This window comes from Cynocephalus volans, chromosome 15, assembly GCF_027409185.1.
Source record: "Cynocephalus volans isolate mCynVol1 chromosome 15, mCynVol1.pri, whole genome shotgun sequence".
NCBI classification, from domain to species: Eukaryota; Metazoa; Chordata; class Mammalia; order Dermoptera; family Cynocephalidae; genus Cynocephalus; species Cynocephalus volans.
In genome coordinates this window covers 14,586,451-14,607,536 of record NC_084474.1, presented here as the reverse complement: position 1 = coordinate 14,607,536, position 21,086 = coordinate 14,586,451, and the positions used below count along the sequence as shown (strand labels likewise).

The following is a 21,086-nucleotide window of genomic DNA, read 5'->3' as shown; positions in this document are numbered from 1 at the left end:
CACATATGTAAAGCATACAGTTTGCTCAGTTGTGACGTATGTATCCATTCCTGAAACCATAACCATGATCAGCATAATGAACATAGCCATCATTCCCAAAAGTTTGGTCATGTCCTTTTGTGGCTGATCCCTCCTTATCTTACCTCCTGTCCCCACATAACCGCTGATCTGCTTCTTGTCACTATAGTTTGCATTTCCTAGACTTTTATATAAAAGGAGTCATGCAATATACATCTTTTATTTGCCTGCCTTTTTTCATTCAGTGTAATTATTTTGAGGTTCCTCCATGTTACTGCATGTATCAATAGTACATTCCTTTTTAATGCCTATTATATGAACCTGCTGCAACTTTATCCATTCACACATTGTGGACATTTGGGTTGTATCTAATTCTGACTGTTACAGACAAAACTGCTGTGAATATTCATATACAAGTCTTTGTGAAGACATATGTTTTTATATCTCTTGAGTAAATAAATACATAGATGTGAAATGGCTGTGTCATATGGTAGGCACATGTTTAACTTTAAGAAACTGAGAAATTGTTTACCAAAGTAATCATACCATTTTTACCCTCGTGTCAGTGGTGGATAGGAATTTCATTTGCCTCCTGTCCTCACCAGCACTTGATACAGTCAGATGTTCAGTCTTTTTAATTTTGGTCATTCTAGTGGGTGGATAGTATTATTGCATGTGGTATTAATTTGCATTTCCCTAATGACCAAGGATGTTGAGTATCTTTTCATGCACTTTTTTGCCATCTGTATTATTTCATTGGCAAAATGTCTCTTCACATGTTTTGTTCATTTTTTCTCAATTGGGTTGTTTGTTTGTTTTTTTTAATTTTTATTGAATCAAAATTGATTATACATATTTTGGGGGTTCGACATTGAGATATGTTGATCAAATCAATATTACTAGCATATATATTGTTATAAATCATAATTATTCTTTATGCCCCTTGTCTAATCTCTCTCCCTCCCCCCTCGAATTACCCTAGATTTCTTCTCTCTTTCTGAAAGAATAATGGTTACTCTGTTGATTTGTTGCCTAGATGATCTGTCCAATGCTGAGAGGTGTGATCAGTTCCCCCAATATTATCATAGAACAAATGCTTCTTCTGTCACTCTGAAATGGGCTTTGTGGAGAGAGACATCCTCTTCTTTTCTTTATCTCTGCTGGTGACTCTCCTTGGGTCAATGCACTCCAGTGGCTGGCAGACCATCTGCATGGTGGTTGTGGCATCTAGCCGCTTTCATGGCAGCCATGGTTATTGTGGTGGCTTGATGGGCCACCCACATGGAGGTGATGTTTTTGGCATGCTCCTTGGTGTTGGCAGTGTGCCTGGTTGTGGGGAGTGTCTGGTCCCGGCTCAATGCATCAGGTCCCCAGGCAGGCCCCAAGGCACTAGCATGGTGTGCCTGGTTGTGGGCAGGGGGTCCAGTCCCTGGCTGCATGCCCTGGGCCCCTGGGCAGTACCCGAGGTGCTGGCAGTGTGCCTGGATGTGGGAGTGGGGTCTGGTCCTCAGCTCCAAGCCTCGGGTTCCCAGGCAGGCCCCGAGGCGCTGGTAGTATGAGTGGTTGTAGGCAGGGGTTCTGTCCCCGGCTCCGTGCCTCATTTCCCTGGTGGGCCCCAAGGTACTGGTAGTGTGCTGGGGCCAGAACTAATTTTTTGTCCTTTGCTTACTTCTAACACAGGGGAACTTCCTGTGGGAACCAGTACTTGAGCTCTGTGGTTGAGCTAAATTGCTGCTTTACTGCTTTTTCCCTAGGGAAGGCTTTTTGTGCAGCTCAGGGTTTAATGGTTGACCTTATAGGTACTCCTGGCTCTCCAGAGACTCGGTGCAGAAAGACTGGGTTGTGTAGAAGCTCTAATCTGGGCCTGAGTTTTTTCATCAAACTGCACCCCATGCAATTCTGCATTCCCAGTCTCCTCTGAGTGGTCCTGTGCTGATTGGGGGGTGGATCGGCTGTCCTTGCTGTGTCCCAGTGTTCTCCCAGTGGGCCTGTCTCCCCTACCACCCATGCTCCAAACGCTTCCCATGGGACAGGCCCTGCACTGGTCCCTTGCAATGACTCACCAGACTCTGATGGCTTCCCAGCCTCTGAATGGCTCCTCTTTTTCAGTTGTTCTGGCTCCACCTGCATGGGTCCACAGGAACCCTATTGGTGGTCTTGCTGTCCTGGGAACCACCAAGGTCCTCTTCTCCCCTGCTGCCTCCATGTAACTCCATCAGAAGGGCACAGCTGTGGCTTCTGCCAGCTCCTGCTCCATGCACTCAGCAGCTCCAGCCTTAAAGTGGCTGCATCCCGTAATACTCCAAGCAGTTTTTTCTTTCTCTCATCGTGGTTTCTCCCGCCTTCATGAACTCTGTAGGTCTCTCCTCCTCTTCCCCTAAGCTCCAGCAGCCCAAGCTTGGCTGATGTTACATTTTTATAGTTGTAAATTGGTTGATTTGTGGGAGAGAGGGATACTAGGGACCATGTGTTCCGCCATCTTGACCGGAACCTCTGTTTGTTTTCTTATTGTTGAGTTTTAGGAGTTCTTTATTCTGGGTACAAGTTCTTTATCAGATATATGACTTATGCAAAGATTTTGTTCTGGTCTTCTAGTGGCTTGTCTTTTCATTCCCTTACATTGTCTTTTGAAGAACATTTTAAAATTTATGTGAAATTCAGTTCATCTATTTGTTATTTTATTAGTTGTGCTTTTGATGGTGTAACTAAGGAATTTTTGACTAACTGAATGTCACAGAGATTTTTTCTATGTTTTCTTCTAGAAGTTTTATAGTTTTAGGTTTTATGTTTAGGCCTATGGTCCACTTAGAGTTAAGTTTTGTATATGGTATGAGATACCGTTCTAAGTTCATTTTCTGTATATGAACATCAAACTTTTCCACCAGCATTTGTTGAAAAAAAGACATTCTGGGCCGGCCCCATGGCTTACTTGGGAGAGTGCGGCGCTGGTAGCACCAAGGCCACGGGTTTGGATCCTATATAGGGATGGCCTGTGCGCTCACTGGCTGAGGGTGGTGCGGACCACACCGTGCCGAGGGTTGTGTTCCCCTTACCGGTCCAAAAAAAAAAGAAAAGAAAAAAAGACATTCTTTCTGATCAAATAATTTTTCATAATTATAAAAGTAATGTATTTGTGTAATACAGAAAAGTATAAAGCCTATACCATATGTATCTTTTGTTTATAACTCTCCTAGGTACATTAGTTGGGGGGGGGGAGCAGTGGCATAGTTTAGTTTGAAGTGCATACATTAGAAAATTGGAGTCATAGTGTAGACACTTATTCTGTGTCCTGTTTTTTAAAAAATTAATATTATGCCTGTTTTTCCATGTGATTCAATATTCTTTAACTGTTCTTTTACATCTGATTTAATATTCTTCAACTGCATGGTTTTTAGTGTTTGCATAATTATTCTAGACATTGTCAATTTTTATTCTTAAACTATACTTTGAATGTCTTTATACTTAAATCTTTTTTCCTCATTTTTTGCTTAAATTTCTAGAAATGAATTATCAGGTCAACATACAAACATTTGAAAAGCTTTGATTACATATTTCTACAGTGTATCCCAGAAAACTTTCAACAGTTTACCTTCCCACCAACAACAACTAAGAGATTTTATCCTTTATGGCAAGTTTTTGTTTGTTTTTGTAAAACCTTCGAGGATGTCCCTGGACACACCCCTCCTCCCCATGGCTATTTTTTCCCTGGCCAAGTGCCTTGCTCCTCTCTCATTCTTACCAAACATAGGACCCTTCTTCTCAGCACTGGCCACAGTGAGCAAATTCCTGGCATTTCTTGCCTCTGTGACCAAAAATCTTATCAGGATGAACATACAAGGGTACTTCAAAAAGTTCATGGAAAAATAGAATTAAAAGATCATACTAATCTTTCCATGAACTTTTTGAAGTACCCTCTTAGATCCCTCCTAGGTCAGTAAAAAAGCCTCTTTTCTTATCCGAGACAAAAACCTCTCCTCCTCTGGATCCTGTGCTGCCCTGTTTCGTTAAGAGTGCTTCATTTTCTTCCCCACCTCTTTATCCTCAGCACAAAAACATTCTCTTCTCTCTCTCACCCGCTTCTCTCTCTCACCTGGTCCTAAGTTCTCTTTTAGCTACCATCCTCCCTTTTTTTCTTTTCTTTAGGGTCAAAGCTCTTTGACAGAAAGCATCCTTTTGCTGGAAGTCATTCCCTAGCACCCAACCAACCAACCTCATTTACATGTTTCTCCCCCTTTCTCTCCTTCTCACCTCACCCCACCCCACCTCACACTCTTTCCTGCTGAAGTTTGGTGTCTTCATTCCTAAGTGGTGAACACTATGCAGGAATTGTGGGGTGATTCTGTAGCTCTTAGCAGCTTTACCTTTTTGAGGTTTTTGCCACCTTTTTCTTCTTTATCCTTGAAGTTCAGTCTCTACCTCCTGGTCTCCTTTGATTACCTGGTTTTGTCTCAGTGATGGTCATTAGGCTCCAACATGAGTAAACTGTTATCTGGTTTGATTGTCTATTCTATGCATGTAGGCTGTTCAACTATCTTTGTCTTCCTTTCCTTTATCTCTTTTTGTTAATATTGTCAGGCATATAAGTGGCCTTTCTTCTAGGAAATCTTATTTTTGCTGGTGTCCACTCTGCCTTGGACAACTCCAGAACACATCGTCTGTGTCTAATTCAACAAGCACCCCTCTCCCCTTTCCCCCAATCCCCAAGTGCTTGTTGTTCTATGCACTTTTGATCCATTCAGTGTTTTAAAATTACCCACTTCCTATCATGAGTATGTGAGTGTCAGATGTCCAGACCATTTGGTCTTCAGTGTACTTTCCTCATTTGAATCCCTACAATGAGTGTAAATTACACAATAGCCAGAGGCCTCTTAGACTCTGTAATAATCTGGTTCTAACCTCTGAGTTCTTCTGGCTGTCATGCTCACCCTCCCCCCACGACCACACATACATTTTTTATTCTTAACCTTTCTTAATTGTACATTCTTCATGGCAAAAATCATCAAAAATCCATAGTATTCTTTTCCTTTTTTGACCTTCTAAGGTACTTGTTTATACTTTATAATATTGTTCGTAACTGTTAATTTGTCACTCTAATGCCACCTTATGGCAGGTTTTATTTAACAGTTGTACGTATTTTTTCACTTCACAAAAGGTATACAGAATATTCCACAGCCACACCTAGCTTGTGCACTCCTAGAGAACAGGGATTGTGTCTGTCTACACCCACAATAAATTCAAATTGGAACCGTATATAATAGGTGTCGGTAATGTTTATAACATCAGTGTCAGTTATTTATCTTAAGAGAGTGGTAACCACATAGAATTAAGCATTGACTCTCTGGTGTAGGTAAATGAAGCAGGTGATTTTCTGCATAGAACACCTGGCATTTCTTTTCTCTCTTGGTTAATGCCCATAGAGGTCAGTCTTCATAATCTGCACCAAAAGAAGGATGCTGAGGATGACTCAGAACGTTGAATACTTCAGAATACGTTTTGGTTTTTCATTGTATGTTGTTGTAGATTGAATTGCCCCTGGGAATTGACTTGGAAACAAGTAATAGTCACATCATAAAGACCAACTCAGGAGCTCAAAAGTTGTCCCTTGCTCCCTATTCTGCCTCTGCTCTGGGGTGCTCAGTAGTTGGCACCTTTCTCTGCACAGATGGCCTGGTCTCTGACCGAGGAAAGCACTCATGGGGCAGAATTTCTCCCAGAGCCATTGTTCAGAACAAGACAGACGCCACAAAAGGTTTTTCTGAAAACCGTGTTACCGAGAGGATAATGGATGTGTTTATAATACAAATAAGGTAAATAAGCAGCAAATTTGAGAAATGGCAATAAACTTGGAATAATAATTTTACTGCATAAAAATATAAATCTAGGTAACTGTGATTCAGAGAGAAAATACATAAACGTAGGGATATTGATTTGTTTACTTTTCATTTTACAATGTACTGCACTATAAATATTTTATTTGTTTCACATGTGTTTCTAACAGGATTTAAGGAAGATTTTTCAATAAAGTACAAAGAATATGAATAAGTGATAATGAATAAAACACAATTTGGTTCATATGCCATTAACCAATTTGGGCCTGACTTTTGGAATTTCAAACTAACTCTTCTTTTCTTTTTAGGTTTCCTCTTGGTGCTGCCTTGGCTGTATTTGGCACCCAGAATGCCTCATTCTGTGACAGTCTATTGATAAGGTTGCTTTGCTAGAGTTTGGAGCAGAGCCTCAGGTAGGTGGCTTTTATCATTATATGGCATGACTTTCAAAGTGATCAATTATTTCCATTCCCAACTAATGTAAGATATAATATTAAAAGCTTTGAAAAGCATGCCACATAATAAGCATGCCACTTACCATCTTAGGGACCATCAATATGTATTGTGATCGTCAGGACTTCATTAATAGTTAAGGTATAATGGAATGTTTGAAGTACTAGCAAGGAGCAGTGTTCCTCCCCCTGTGCACAAAATTCGTAGTGTTGTAAAAGCTTATTGTTCCCCAGATAGCTACAGATGAACTCTTAAGCTCTTCTTTCTCTGAATCTTTCTCCGAGTGATAGACTATCCCATGTTGCCACTGTATCTTTTTCTGTCTGCTGGAAAGAGAGGGGGGCTAGATCTGCTCACTGGTATGATGCTAGAATAAGGAACCCTGTGTAACAAGAGCAACTTGCTAGCATTGTTGGGAAGAGGACATGTACAAGAATCTAGATTTCCCAACCTGTAGCTGCAGCTCAATGGCAGAGAATCAAGGGGTAGCAATACTTGAAAATCCAGGCACACACGGATTTGGCACCAGGTAAGTGTGTCAGAAGGACCTCAAAAACAGGGTTGAGGTTTAGAGGCCAGGACCCTCAGCTCTAGGGTGGGGAGACTGGAAAAAGCAAAGGTGACTGTGCAAGTACCAGGGGATGGGTTTGTGTTCCTAAACTCTCCACTGACTACAGACAGGGGCCCCCAACCCTGGGGAAAGGAGGACTTGGGCTGAGAGCCAGACAGGGCATCACAGTATATACGAACAGAGCTTTTTCAATCAAATTAAAGGTGCAGAAATTAATCTGGCTAAAATTTTCTGTTAAGCACAACATTCTGTGGAAGTTAAGCATTAAAATCAAGTTAGCCTAAGTTTTTAGCCATCTGTATACAATAAATATTTTTTAAATAAATAAAAAGATGTTAATGGTTTTTTAGTGTTACAGGTTTTATTCTTTTTCTACTTCATTGTAGTTTTTAAACTTTTTAGTGCAGCTGTTCTTTAGCAGCTAGATAAAGAGGGAAGAATTAATTTACTTTTACTTAAATAAACCACATTTATACAGATTTTCTCCTTTTTGATTCTCTTGTATCTGTAATGAGTCAAATTTTCCATTTTGAACATCTCCTTACATTTTAATTTTACATGAAGAACATCTTCTTTGAAGATTTGAATTTTACTTTGTTTTTTTTTTCCCATAGAGCTTTCCAATGATAAATCATTTCCAGTGATAAATCATGATCCATACAGGTTATGTGTGCTTAAGGAGCTATGAAACAGAACATTCGAAGGCAGAAATGTTCTGAAAATCCAGGCCAGCTGAGTGCTGCCTGGGTTTGTCTCCATGCTCATTGAGCCTCTGAGTGACACGTGCCCAGTGCCCCTAGCTTTCGGGGCCCACAGAAGCAAGTGATGCTTCTCCCAGTGACACAGAGCAGTATAGACTCACAAATAGTTTTGTTGTTCCCCTAAGTTCCCAGCCCTCTGCCAAAACAAACTAACCATTTAATTTTGTGGGGGGTGCCTTCGGAGCTTGCTTTGTAACAGATTTGAGATTTCGGGAGCCCTGATACATATTTATTTACCTGCTAGCTTTGATTCGTGAAATTCCCTTAAAGGAACTACAGTTCATTCAACAAATATTTATCAAATGTCTACTATATGCCAGGATACTGACCAGGTGCTAGGTATACAGGGATGAATAATAGTCTCCCTATAGATGAATTTACTGTTGCCGGAGGAGAGAGAGGTCAGACAGGTCATTTCAAAGAATGGCTTTCCAGTCCATATTAGGGGTAAAAGGCTCAGAGAGGTGAGGTTTTCAAGTTCTTTCTCACTCGAGTAGAATCAGTGAAAGAATATACATATCAAGTCTCTTCTGATTGTGCCAGCTGGAGGTGGAGGAGAGCGTGGCCGCTGACTTGGCAGGTTTGCCTAGATCACATCCTATTCACTGTCAACTGTGTGGGAATGAATAGAAGTGGTTGTTTCCAGAAGTGATTTTATCCTGGAAAGCCACATGGGAGGACAGACTGAGGGCACGTGCAGACGCTTACCTGGATGTGGATTCTGTTTTCATTACATTTTTCAGTGCTGCTCAAGCATCAGCACATATATTTAACAACATTTATATCTCTCATACCACAGCACAAGCCCATATTTAAAGTGCACTTTACTTTGAGATGGCTTAAAACTAATTCTCTGCATGAGCATTTGTAATTAAGTAAAACTTTGTTTTCTTAGCACTTTTGTTATAACGCATCTGATGTCTGCCTTTTCATTTGAATTTATAGACAGGTTTAGTATGGGTGCTTGAGAGGTCAAACATGAAATCTGGATTATTCTGTTTTTGTGATTTTAATAGTATTAGGCAATTAACCGTACTTGAAAGGAGGCATGTCCTTCAAACGTTTAGGGTCTTTCAATGTTAACATTTTTATAGCTGTTGTCAAATATTTTTGTTATAGCTTCAGAAACTTAAGAGGTTACTGGTAATAAGGTAAAGAACTCGTCACAGTTTGGGATATATGCAATTTTCTAATAGAGCTGACCTGTGAGCTACCTGCTTTATCATAATAGCCAGATCACCAATATTTTTGGAAATGTTTTATACAAAAAAAAAAAAAAAAACCCAGGAAATCCTCTAAAATAGTTAAAGTATTGATTAAGTAATCTTACTTTGTATTTGGATATAATTGCGGTTCTCTGTGCTCTCTCAAGCGTCACTGCTTCCCCTTGGCATAATTCCTCTCTCATTTCCTGTTTGCAAATACTAATTGCCCTATGTGGGGAAAATGAAAATACCCTGATGTACCACCCATCTGTATTTTTTAGTTTTTTTATTTTGATAAAAATATATAATGATAGAGAACCCCCCCAACACACACACACACACACACACCCACACACACATAGTGGTTAAACTTCTAAATTATGGATCTTTAAAAGAGAAGAAAAACGTGTTTCCATGGCATTTTTGCTCCATAAAATAAATAACCAAGGAAAATATCTCTGATTGGGAGATAAAATTTATTTGAATATTGCATCTTTATCAGGTTATCTGTTCATTCTGTCTGGGTACTCTAGAAAATGAGTGACCTGAAAAGGAACATCCTAATTGTACAGATAAGAGAAATGATGGGATTTGTTGGTTCCACTTTGGAATTCGTTTACTTTTTCCTATTGTATCTTAAATAGGTCTGCTATTTTCCTTTACTTCTCTGTTAGTTTTTATTATTTGTATATTAAATATAAGACATTTCTAAACTCAGTAAGACTAATTTTTTATGGTGAATTTCAAAAAGATTGTCTTAGAACTACATTTTAATGAATTGCTCAAAATAAGTTGAAAATATCAAATACAGTAATTCAAAAAAGGCATTCTTATTTTTTATTAATTTTAGTTAACTATGATATCTAATATAGGAAAATAAATACTGTAATTTCCCATATTCTGACTATAAAATGAGTTGTCTGGGGACCCACTATAATTCAAGCACATTAGGCGCACGTCTGGGCCATTTCTCCTGCTTCTCAGTAGGCTCTCAGCTCCTTTCTTTTCTCCTCTGTAGGGATCAGCAGCCCCATCCAAGTGTCTCACTGTCCTTCCTGCTCCATGCCAGGCACCGATCAGGCACCAGGCGTGTTTCCACTTTGGAAATTTTGATGAGGAATGTGAACTGGATTGATGTTATCTGCTACTACTAGTTGATTCCTTAGTAATAAGAGCAATCAGAGAATACTTGTTTTCTGAAACAAAATAAGTATTTTAGTCAGCTTTTATTATAATTGCTGTTGTGTTAATGTAAGACTTTTCAAATAGGAGCCAAGTTTCACAAAAATATCCTTCTATTGAGTTATTCAATATGTTGGACCAAATTGTATCCATAGTGCATTATCTTTGACTTGATTATAGACATGTATATTCTGTCCTATGTCCACTGTGGTGATTGAGCAAGCCTTTAGGTCATTGTGTTGCTGGTAAGCATTTTCCTGGTTCTAATTTTTTTCATTTATTCAATAGTGACTTTTACTGCCTTTATGGGAAACAGCAGTGAATAAAATGGACATGGCCCCTGCCCCTACCCGCTTACGGTCAATTTTTCCATTCTTTCTTAGGTTTTATAATTGCAAGATAGATTTTTTTCCCTTTATTCTTCACTAACAAGTTATTTTACAGACCTGTGGAAATTGAATGCTGTAGATTCCCAAATTATCACACAGGGTCATTGAAGTTGTTTTTTTAAAAATGTCCTAAGTATGTTGTTGACATTACTTCAAAATAGACTGTCTTCAATTATGTTATCTTGTGAATAGTTTCTTTCACATCATTCAAAATTCTATTGAGTGTAAATTAAAATATTAATAACTGGTAAGTTTCATTTTGCAACCTACCTTATTTACTCTATATGAAAAATATATTTTAAGCAAACATTGACATTTTCTGAATTGTTTACTAATGGTATTTCATGATAAGCATAAGGGAAAATAAAGTTTTGATGATTGTTGGTATTTACCCTTGGTTAGCAAAATCTATGTTTGACTTTTAAATATGAAAGAATTATTGGTGCAGGTAAGTGTTGTAAAAATTCACAGCTGTTAGCAAAATGATTTTCAGAACTATGGGATTTAAAATACAGAAACAGTTTCTATACAGGCCTCTTCTTTTGCTGGCATCTCATAGAAATTGGTTTTAGTAGACCCTCTGATGTCTGGTTCATGTTTACTTGTTATTTGTTTGTTATTTTTCTGTCTGAGTCACTATTTTAGAATAATGCAGAACACAGAAGGATAGGCCTGTGTGTGCACAGAACGTACAGTATTCCCTCTAACTGCTGTTTCTGTGTATGCAAAGTTGCTCTGGAAAAAAAATGTCTGTTCTGGTACCAAAAAAACTGAAAGGGTATTCTGAAATGCTTTTTCATCATAGAGCAATTTGAAATGGGTATATGTATTTTCTACACAATTCTTCAGACCAAGGCAAAGACGGATTTTCATCAGTTGAAGAGTATAGTAATCAATCTTTGATAAGTTTTTTAAAAAGGTAGAAAAGAGAAACACGGGTACAAGTTTTGTTGCAGACTTTTCAGTCTCAGTACTTCTTTGAAGTATTTCTTAATCCTAAAAAGAAAATACACTGATAATTTTAGTTAACATTTTAGTTAGGATTACATAAATACAAACTTTTTATGTTTATTATGTCAATCCAAATAATAATTAATTCTAGCCACTTTCTGATTTTGTTTTGGGAAATAATTTACAGTCCTTTGAAATTACATGGCAACTCATTAAGAACTCAAAATAGGTTGAATTTAGGGAAATTACTCATAACTTTGGGATTATGTTTTGTGATAAAATAGATTAAAATAATGGCTTTATATTATTTTATTTCAGACTTTAAAATACATAGCTGGGGTAATTTATAGACTATTGGTCTATCTCAAAACAAAATGTATAATTTTAAACTATATTGAAATACTTAGAGCTAAAGTATTTTTATAAAATGTCATTGAGCATTGAACAGTAACATAAATAAAACTTTTATGCAATTTTATGAATGTATTTGAGATACAGTAAAATTTATACTGTTTGGGGAAAGAAGAGAAAAAATATACAAATTTATTGTTTACTCTTCAATTTTGGTTTTAGATTTTTTCCACCCAAATCACTATTTACTTAGATGTACTAGTTATTATTTTAACAGTTAGTTAAATTATTTAAAATTTACTTTGTAAACTGTCTTTTAAACTTTTTAGGTATTAAATTTATTTTGGGGGGACCACATTTGGCATAGAGAAAATAGGCACTGTCCTCTCTTCTGATCTTTTAAGTATAATGCAAGATTTATCCACTTGCAAATTGGTTTGCTAACCTGCTCTTGTCATCGAATGCAGTTGAATAAAAGGAGTTTTAGGGCATAAGCCCTCTCTTAACCACACTGTCAAGTTGTTGGGCTTCTAAGGCCTCTCACCTCTCACCTTAAGATGGCCTGATAATGAATGCGTCCACCTCTCATATTCATTGAATTCCAGGGAAGTAATAGAGATGAGAACACTGTATACTTGTATTTATATTATTAAAATAACATAATACGCACAATGGTCTTTCATATTCTTAATTATCCTACAAAAACTCAGTATGTGCCCTGGGCAAGTAAGTACGTACAAAGTTAATTTTATTATTTTGCAATTTTGATGTGCAGAATTCGTTCTTCCATTTGTGCATGTCTTGTGCTTTTCAAAAGAATGGAGCTTTTGCTTTAACTTTTTAAATATCTTTTATTCATCTAAATTTTTATTTTTCTTGTCTTTTAAACTATGAGAATAATGCTGCTTTCAAATATACCGTTAGTATTTTTATATTGATGCTTGAATGTCCTCTATTGAAAATTTTATTTAGACATCATCAAATTCTTAAAGTATGTGAAAATTTTATTTCGGGGAAATTATTAGATTTCTGTTTAGAAGCTTAAAGTTATTTTTATTTAACCCATCTATGGTGAATCCTTTTATTGTGTTTTAACTATTTGACTTATATTATCCTTCTCAAGTTCTTAAAATTATAATTTCTGACCATTCATCTTTAAGATACCCAGAGCTTACTAATCTCTCTATGCCTTGTACTCTCTATAATAAATGATTCTATGTTTTTCTATCTTTCAGCCATTATTGTTTTCATGTTTACTTGTACCATCAATAATTATTAACAAATTTTTTCTATGCATGTTCTCAGTCTACTTAAGATCATGCTACTTACAGGCATTTTTAAACTACTTTTAGGTTTTTCAACAGAGATTTCTTAAACCAGATGATGCTTTCTTCCTAACACCTCCTTCTCCTGTAGCAAACCTATATTTAACTTCCCTGCATGCTTTTGACATCTAAAGAGCACAGAGTTATTGCTACATTTTAGCAGTCCTTGCACCATTCTTTTCAGAATTGGCAGGTATTGCAGGTAACAAAAGTGTAGCTCTGAGAAGCCCCAGTTGCACAAGTGTGCACAGCGTGGGCGTGAGTGCGTTCAGCAGGAGTCGGTTCGTTGGTGCGGTTTCTGATGCGCTCTCTGAGAGGGAACTGAGTTTGTCTCTTCCATAATATTATGAAGCTTAATGAAATTTTGATCAGTTTGGTTTACAAACAGTAATCCTAATATCCATTTTTCCTAGTAGGAAAGTTAGATCAAAAAAAATAAATAAATTGAATTTGGGAAAGAAGTGGGGAGTCATTCAGCATCACAAATTGCCATTTATCTAGGTAATACTATTTGCTTTTTATTTCTGCATTTATTTGGTCATGTAATTGTGCTTAGAACTAATAAAAATAAGCAGTTGGTGAAAATTAATGCATGACTTGTCGGCAGAGTATGGAATGTAAGCATGTGCCATGAAGTTGCAATTCTTTTATCCTTTATTTTCCATCATTTATGCACTTGTTCCATTTAGAGGATAGTCCATTCTTATTTTTTTTTTAATAGATTGGCCAAAATGGGAAGGATTGGATTCCACTCTCTTCCACGAAGAGTCAATGGAACTGGCTAAGATCAAAGTCTGAGGCTTTTTCCAACTGTAATCAGGTATGCATTGAACAAAAATCACTATAATACTGTGCATGCGCCTTTCAAGTATTTGATTGATTTGCATATGATGAATGTGGTTTTTTATTAGATATTGAGCTCACAACCTTATATTCACCCTATAGTTTTAAATGCACCTGTGATAATTAATTTGATTTTGTAATACATTAGGATAAAGTATTATCAGCCATGAAAAAATTTCAGCTGGTCTTAGAAAAGTGTAATATTTGGAATCAGTGCAATTCTTCATTGCTCAGTATGTACATCCAAAGATAACAGAATTCACTTATTACTTTATATTGAGTATCACCAATTTTAATATAATCAGATGTTTGTATATTGTTTCATGGTGCACTTTTAATACATTTTCTTTCAATAACTTAGAAGTAGTTTTTCTCAACTAGAATTCTCTGCCCATTTTGGTTCGATTTTGTAACAAATGGCAAATATGACCATTTTTCGAAATATTTTCAGATATTATATACAAAATGCATTCCATTTTGATATCGCAGTTGGAAAATGGTTAGCTTGTTTTCCACAGTGTTCTAAATAGGTGCATAAAAGCATCATGTTAGGAAATCAATTTAATGAAAATTAAATTTTTTCCTCCCTTGGCAGAATGCTTTCTATACATTTACAGTATCTTTACTGGTTACAGCAGAATATCTATTTAGGTATTTCTGAGGGAGGCAGAGGAACTATCTTTTGAATGAGAATGTAACAGGAAAAGAACAAGTCCTAAAGATTCAGAAAATCTGAAACCAGAGAGGGCATATTATGTTAGCATTGGTAACATCAGTTGCATTTTGTTAATCTGAGTTTTAAACTGTAAAGGGGACATTTAGGCAATTTGAACAGCTCAAAGGGCTTGCCTAATAAAGAAGAAAGGACACGTGAAGCAAACACTGGCTAATTCACCCATACGCTTTACTACTTTAATTAAATGAGAAGATAATTGATATATTTTGCCTATTTATGGATCGCCTCTACATTAAAATGCAATAAGACCTATTCTAACATACACTTAATTTTACAAAAATGTGGGTATTTAGAACTCCTACAAAAGTGTAACTGGAATCTGAGAAAGTTGGTGTAATAGACGTAAGCTTGTGAAGGCAAGAATCAGTTTGATACCAGAACACGGTGATATAAGGAAGTTGGTTTTCACTTTTTAAAATATGTAATAGGAAGAAAAACCCAATTGATTAGTAGTTGATAAGTCGGTTAGCTACATTCAAGTTTTCTATTTAAAATTAGATCTTTTTTAGAGATGTTGCAGGTATTAAACATTTTGTGGTCTCCTAAAAGTACATTGCTAAACTAGCATTCACAAACCTTGAGGAATTATTTAACTCTTATATCAACTGAATCTTTGGAGTTGGTTGTCTTACTCTGAGAAATAGAGTTGATAATATTTACTATCTCTTGACTATGAGTTTCAAAGGTTTCAATTCAGTTTTAAATTTTTTGTTTAAAAAAACATACTCCTTGCTGTACAATTGCTACATTTTATTCTTTCTCACAGTGCTTAAAGTGAATTGAAACTCTGAAACACCTCATCATGTATTCTTGCACAGGTATCATGCGCTAAGTCGGAAGTCCCAACAGGTGTGTTGCACAGGGGTTACAGGTGTGTCGAAAGGCTGATCCCCTCAGCTCTTGGGGAGGCCTAATGACTCTAGCTTACCTACTAACCTGTGTGCCGCGTGAATATAATCATTTTCTGTGACTTGACAGGTGTTGAGGAAAATTACTTTAAGCATATCTTTCCCCCAAAATGACAAGAAGCCATGCTCTTTACCTAATATAACATCAAAAGTTTTTAGCATTTCAAGAATGTGTATTTGTTATAGAGAGAAATCATTTCTGCTCTTGACTCAGATATTCCTCAGAGTATGATGACACTGGTGTAAAGAATAAATTTTCACTTTGGGTGGTGCGTTGGACTCTTTCAGGCCTCTAGTATCTTTGCATTGAGTAGTTCTTCCATAGACTCAGTGGCTCATGAGGTGCCTAGAAGAGTTTACAAATGCTTATCTCTATTTTCCTTTAATAAATACAGAGTGTGACTAGAGCTGATGTGCACAAATTAGAATGACTTTTAGACACTGAAATATTTGCTGAAACATAATTACGTTTTCAGTTAGATTTACATTCCCTAATTCCTTGTGAAAATTGATGCTTAATAATGCCACTTTTAGAATCATGTTTTGATGCATCCTGAGAGTTCCTGAAATCAGTGCTGCTATGCCTAAGTACATTTGTCAGGTGGAATTTCAGGGTATGTATGAACTGTTCATTCTGAGCAATGCATTTATATGAATTTTGACAAATATAAAGAAACCTACAGATATTACATTAGACCAGCTGAATCCATTTTATGGTTTCTTTTTTAATTCAAAAGCATCACATAGCAAATAAAATTTTTAAAAATTGAGTTTAGTTACAAACTAGTTGTTTCTTATTTTTTTTTTCCAGTCCCTTTTTGCTTTCTTTTACGACCACATGAAACTTGAGAAGCCACCTAAAGCTATATCATTTAGTGGAGTTGGGCAGTTCCCAAGTGTCCAACAAGAAGGCCTGGTTTAGGCTGCGATGGCCACTGTCATTCCTGGTGATTTGTCAGAAGTAAGAGATACCCAGAAAGTCCCTTCAGGGAAACGTAAGCGTGGTGAAACCAAACCAAGAAAAAACTTTCCTTGCCAACTGTGTGACAAGGCCTTTAACAGTGTTGAGAAATTAAAGGTTCACTCCTACTCTCACACAGGAGAGAGGCCCTACAAGTGCATACAACAAGACTGCACCAAGGCCTTTGTTTCTAAGTACAAATTACAAAGGTATTAAACTCTATTTGTCTTTCAGATTATATTTTCTCTTATGTTGGCCATTTGAAGCCATTGTAAACGTATGTATTTGTATACACATTTTTCAGATAATTTGAAGAGAGGAAATGTTAAGTAGATTAGACATTGGCTACTTTTTAATATACTAAATCACATAGTTTTATATGTTAGTGTCTTTGGATTTTTTAAAAATAAAATGCTTACTAAGAGTAGAATTTCCATTTGTAGAAAGAAATTAAAACAAGAAAAGGGTATGGACATTTACGTGAGTATATTCAGGCTTGCTCATTTGTTTTTGTAATGATAACTGAAACCAGCAAAAACTAAAGTGGCAATTTAAATGGCTCAAGTTTTGCAGTATTTAGGTATATTAACTATCCTTGTGGTATATATTAAGTTAAACAGTTTCCATTATTGAGGGAATTCTGTGTTAGCATAGTAGTTTAGCTACCATTTGAAAAGTGAATACATACCATTTTTGTCATGATAATCACTTACAGAATATATCTGTGTTTAAAGGCACATGGCTACTCATTCTCCTGAGAAAACCCACAAGTGTAATTATTGTGAGAAAATGTTTCACCGGAAAGATCATCTGAAGAATCACCTCCATACACATGACCCTAACAAAGAGACGTTTAAGTGTGAAGAATGTGGCAAGAACTACAACACCAAGCTTGGGTTCAAACGTCACTTGGCCTTGCATGCCGCAACAAGTGGTGACCTCACCTGCAAGGTGTGTTTGCAGACTTTTGAAAGCACAGGAGTGCTTCTAGAGCACCTTAAATCTCATGCAGGCAAGTCGTCTGGTGGGATTAAAGAAAAAAAGCACCAGTGCGAGCATTGTGATCGCCGGTTCTACACCCGAAAGGATGTCCGGAGACACATGGTGGTGCACACTGGAAGAAAGGACTTCCTCTGTCAGTATTGTGCACAGAGATTCGGACGAAAGGATCACCTGACTCGACACATGAAGAAGAGTCACAATCAAGAGCTTCTGAAGGTCAAAACAGAACCAGTGGATTTCCTGGATCCATTTACCTGCAACGTGTCTGTGCCTATAAAAGATGAGCTCCTTCCGGTGATGTCCTTACCTTCCAGTGAACTGTTATCAAAGCCATTCACAAACACTTTGCAGTTAAACCTCTATAACACTCCATTTCAGTCCATGCAGAGCTCGGGATCTGCCCACCAAATGATCACAACTTTACCTTTAGGAATGACATGCCCAATAGATATGGATGCTGTTCATCCCTCTCACCACCTTTCTTTCAAATACCCATTCAGTTCTACCTCATATGCAATTTCTATTCCTGAAAAAGAACAGCCATTAAAGGGGGAAATTGAGAGTTACCTGATGGAGTTGCAAGGTGGCATGCCCTCTTCATCCCAGGATTCTCAAGCATCATCATCTAAGCTAGGGTTGGATCCACAGATCGGGTCCCTAGATGATGGTGCAGGGGACCTCTCCCTATCAAAAAGCTCTATTTCTATCAGTGACCCTCTAAACACACCAGCATTGGATTTTTCTCAGTTGTTTAATTTCATACCATTAAATGGTCCTCCCTATAATCCTATATCAGTGGGGAGCCTCGGAATGAGCTACTCCCAAGAAGAAGCACATTCTTCTGTTTCCCAGCTCCCCACACAAACACAGGATCTTCAGGATCCTGCAAACACTATAGGTCTTGGGTCTCTGCACTCACTGTCAGCAGCTTTTACCAGTAGTTTAAGCACAAGCACCACCCTCCCACGTTTCCATCAAGCTTTTCAGTAGGATTCTGGGATGTGGATTTATTACAGAAATGTATGCGTAGCTCTGCCTTAGATGACCATTTTTATTTTAGTGCCTACTTTAAGACGGTGTAAAAATTTCTGCTTTTGTATAATACCAGTTTTCATCAAGCCAGTATAAAATAGAAACTAGCTTTTTAAATGAGCTTTGGAACCATTTGTGTTCAGTTATGTTTACCTGGGTATTTTGTCCTGATTCACTGCCAATTGTCAGATTTTAGTAGTTTTTTTTTTTCATACAGGAAAGCCATTATTATTAGTAAAGTTTTACAAATCCCATGTTCAAATTACTTTTAGGTCTTAAATTTTTCATTGTTGTCCAATAACAATGGCTCTACCTTTGGACATTTGGCTCATTAAAAAATTTTGCAATAGAATGTAAATTTTATAAAATATATGTAAATAACTCAAGAGTTTTAAAATTTTTACTAGCCTCTAAATGGATTCATAATCAAGTGTTTCAAATGAATTAAGAATCTAGTTTGGAGAGAAAACAGATGTTTCTTAGATATACCATAATTTCTGATCAGTATATTTTGAAGACTTGCTATTGTCTGGCTAAAATATTTGCCGTCTTTATTATGAGCATATAAGGAAAACAAAACCTAAACACAAAGCATCAGTATTTATAGCAAAATAGATTCCTAGTAAGGTGATATGGCATTCCATGTTACTTAATAGTTGACCCTAAATTAGTACACAGGATATTTTGCCATTTTTCAGCCTTCTTAATTTGCTATCTTTCCATTTAGTAATATTAATTGTGTATGGCATTGGAGTCTTCAAAGTTGGTATATAGGTAGATCTCTTTAATCTTTTCCACTTTCCACAGCCAAAGGGCGGGTTAAGTGCACCAGCAATTTTATATTGATTGTTGGTCCACCATTAATCGAGAATCTAGAGTCATTGTGGAACTACAGATGTTAAATGTGTTTATCCCAGTGTCCCAGCCTGCATGATGTGATAGACTCCTAAGCAGGAAGATAGATGTGAAGCATGCAGTTAAAGTTGGGAAATTGTCTAGGCATCATGTCGCCTGTTGCTAGGCTTGAAAACTGGACTCTTGAGGAGTAAAGTAAAAGCATGTCGCTTACATCACTTCTTGCTGAATTTGATACATTTTTCTTTCCCTTAAGAGCCAAAAGCAGAAAACAAAAACAACAGTCCTGCCCCCATGGTATCTTATTCAATGTGAATCCATCTTTCCTTACTATTTTTGGATGGAGAATTCAAAGTTGAATGCATTAGAGAACTATTTGAGGAATTACCATAAAGTTTTAAGTAACTAAAAATGTATGCAGTAGAACCCCACTTTTACAAAACTTTAGGAAATGGGAGAAATGTTGCACATAAGTTGAATTTGAACGGGAACAAAGTAAAGTAAAACAAGTACTATCTTAGTTAATGTGAAAATAACAATTGAGAATATTATATTCTCTGAGTAAAATAGTTATTATGGGCTTTCCTCATGTTAGACAACCACCATAATCTTCTCAAAGGTCCAATTATATTTTCTAAAGGTCAGTTGGGATATCAACCTAAGAAACATCTATTAAGCACTTGTTAACACCTTATTTGGGGACCCCATCTGTTGGGGTAGGGGCAAGGGGGGGAGGTTTATAGAAGAGTATATATCTCTTTAAAAAAGAAAAAGAAAAATATTTCTGAGCACTCATTAGCCCTATATGGAAGCTTATTTCCCTTTTGCAGGGCCAGTTATCACTGCAGATTGCAATGTTTACCAGGAATTTCTAAAAATGAGTGCAGATTACTGAATATAATGCATTATTTAAAATATTTGGGAGTACTAAAAATTTTGTGGAGAAATGTAAATTGTAATAATGTAAATGGGGGTTTCACTATATATATTGTATACACACACACATACATATATCGCACTTCATAGAATCAAAGTTGCTCTCTGAAGGAGCTTTGGCTCCTCATATTTTCCCATGCTCCTATATTTTTTTTAATCCTAGGAGCAGTAGTTTTTATACTTATGTATTTAAATTTTATTATGAAAAATTACATTTTATTAAAAAAGTGTGTTTCAAAGGCATTAAAATTATATATGTTAATAAAGAAATACATTTTTAAATTTTTCAAACTGCTCCTAAGCTTGTGGTTAGGAGAATATTTGCTCTGAAAGTAGGCTTTTCGCTCTGCTTCATTACCACTTCCTTTAGTTTCTATGAAACAGATTGCTTACCTAAATCTTTAGTTGAATGATTAGTGTTCAATATTGCTTTAATCACCATAAAAAAGGAAAAAAGAAATTTGGTGACAGAGCACAAATGAAAAAACCTATTTTTAAGTAGAAATCACAAATAGCAAGTGTGGAAACACTACTTTATTTTGTCTAAAATTTGCTTAAGAAGTTGTCAAATTAATGAACTGAGACATTGGCCTTAGTAGGCTGTATTTCACTGCTAATAAAAAAAAAAAGGGAGTACCAGGATTTATTAAATAACATATTTTGGAAATGGGGAATGGCGCCATATATGTATATGTATATATATACATATATATATATATATATATATTTTTTTTTTTTTTTTTAACCTAATTCTCGCCCTGCATGGGATTCACATACAT

The 21,086-nt window shown here is 36.5% G+C and overlaps 1 protein-coding gene across 1 annotated transcript in view; it reads left to right on the top strand.

Moving 5' to 3' along the window:
- PLAG1 (PLAG1 zinc finger) overlaps positions 1-18,688 on the top strand; it is a 38,062-nt gene extending 19,374 nt beyond the window's left edge. Inside the window, exons 2-5 of the mRNA XM_063079968.1 lie at positions 6,155-6,259; positions 13,756-13,854; positions 16,333-16,691; positions 17,217-18,688. Of these exons, the coding sequence (XP_062936038.1) occupies positions 16,450-16,691; positions 17,217-18,474 (1,500 nt within the window). The 5' untranslated portion in view covers positions 6,155-6,259; positions 13,756-13,854; positions 16,333-16,449 and the 3' untranslated portion in view covers positions 18,475-18,688. The remainder of the gene's footprint in view (positions 1-6,154; positions 6,260-13,755; positions 13,855-16,332; positions 16,692-17,216) is intronic.
- Positions 18,689-21,086: the final 2,398 nt, after the last annotated feature.